The sequence below is a fragment of the Salvelinus sp. IW2-2015 genome, unplaced genomic scaffold (genome assembly GCF_002910315.2).
Source record: "Salvelinus sp. IW2-2015 unplaced genomic scaffold, ASM291031v2 Un_scaffold1126, whole genome shotgun sequence".
NCBI classification, from domain to species: domain Eukaryota; kingdom Metazoa; phylum Chordata; class Actinopteri; order Salmoniformes; family Salmonidae; genus Salvelinus; species Salvelinus sp. IW2-2015.
Window position 1 is genome coordinate 56,641 of NW_019942740.1, and position 1,545 is coordinate 58,185.

Below are 1,545 nucleotides of genomic sequence, written 5' to 3' on the forward strand. Positions count from 1 at the left end.
TAGCCTTTAAAATATTAACTTGGTTAGCTAACACACATGCCATTGGAACACAGGAGTGATGGTGCTGAAATGGGCCTCTGTACGCGTATGTAGATATTCCATAAAAAATCTGCCATTTCCAGCTACAATAGTCATTTGCAACATTAACAATATCAACATTATTTCTGATCAATTTGATTTTATTAATGGACAAAAAAATTGCTTCTTCTTTAAAAAAACAAGGGCATTTCTAAGTGACCCCAAACTTTTGAATGGTAGTGTAGTGTAGTTTATTACTCACTACCTCGTACCCCTGGACAGTGACTCAGTACTGGTACTCCTTGTTTATAGGCTCGTTATTTTTATTGTGATACTATTTCCTTTTTTGTGCAATATTTGTCTTACTTTTACTCTTGCCTGTTGGGAATGGACTCTATCCCTCCCTCCTTCCCTAACTCCCTGCCTCCCTCCCTCCCTCCCTCTCCCTCCTCCCTCCCTCCCCCCCTCCCTCCCTCCCCCCCCTCCTTCCCCTCCTCCCTCCTACTCCCTGCCTCCCTCCCTCCCTCCCCTCCCCTCCCTCCCTCCTCCCCTCCTCCTTCCTCCCTCCCCTCCTTCCCTTAGAGACGGTACTTTCTCAGCAGCTCTTGTTGCCACATGTACTTCTCTCGGGGAAGCGGTCAGGAATCCTGATCCTGTGGAAGTCCTGGATGCACCTCTCCAGCTCCTGCTCCGGTGTTAACTTCTCCTTGTTGGCTTTCCTCTTGGCTGCAGCCTCCCGGTGGTCCCTGATCCCCATGGTCCTCACACGGAGCAGGTCCGTCTTCCTCCTCATCTCCGACGGCTGGAGCAGCTGAACGGGACCTATATTGAGGAGGGGGAGGAGAAGAAGAAGAACAAGATATTTTATTTGACAGATGCCTTTCAAAACACCCAAGGTCACCCAAGGGGAAAGGTGTAAAACAGGAGGTACAAGAGGAGAGGTACACCCACACCTTTCTTCAGTGGCCGTTCCAGGGTCTGGGCGATGGGSTGAGGCTGTCGGCTGACGGAACCACAGATGACAGTGCCCTGAGGGGAGCTGGCTTCTGATTGGGTCTCGGAGCAGGAAGTAGAGAGCTCGTTCAAAGAAGTGCCGCTCTCTCCCTCACGCTCGCTCCTGTGGCTCTTGCAGCAGCAGTCGCAGTGGGARGAAGACCACCTGGATGGGCCACCTGGASAAGACACGTGTGTAGACACACACACAACATTGAGTTTCATCTTGAATGACACCTGATTTCCATAACTGAAGTGACAAAAGAAGATAGAGACTGCAGGCTATAGTTCACAAATGACTCACATATTGAATTCATCAATTATCTTTTTAGGGATAGGGGYCAGCATTTTCACTTTGGATGAATAGCGTGCCCAGAGTGAACTGCCTCCTACTCTGTCACAGARGCTAATATATGCATATTATTATTACTATTGGATATAAAACACTCTGAAGTTTCTAAAACTGTTTGAATGATGTCTGTGAGTATAACAGAACTCATATGGCAGGCAAAAACCTGAGAAAAAATCCAAACA

At 47.9% G+C, this 1,545-nt stretch overlaps 1 protein-coding gene across 1 annotated transcript in view; it reads right to left on the reverse strand.

Moving 5' to 3' along the window:
• Window positions 1-613: 613 nt before the first annotated feature.
• Window positions 614-1,545, reverse strand: part of LOC112069819 (BTB/POZ domain-containing protein KCTD16-like) — a 60,806-nt gene continuing 59,874 nt past the window's right edge. Inside the window, exons 2-3 of the mRNA XM_070438707.1 lie at window positions 972-1,190; window positions 614-840 (exon numbers count right to left, since the gene is read on the reverse strand). Of these exons, the coding sequence (XP_070294808.1) occupies window positions 614-840; window positions 972-1,190 (446 nt within the window). The remainder of the gene's footprint in view (window positions 841-971; window positions 1,191-1,545) is intronic.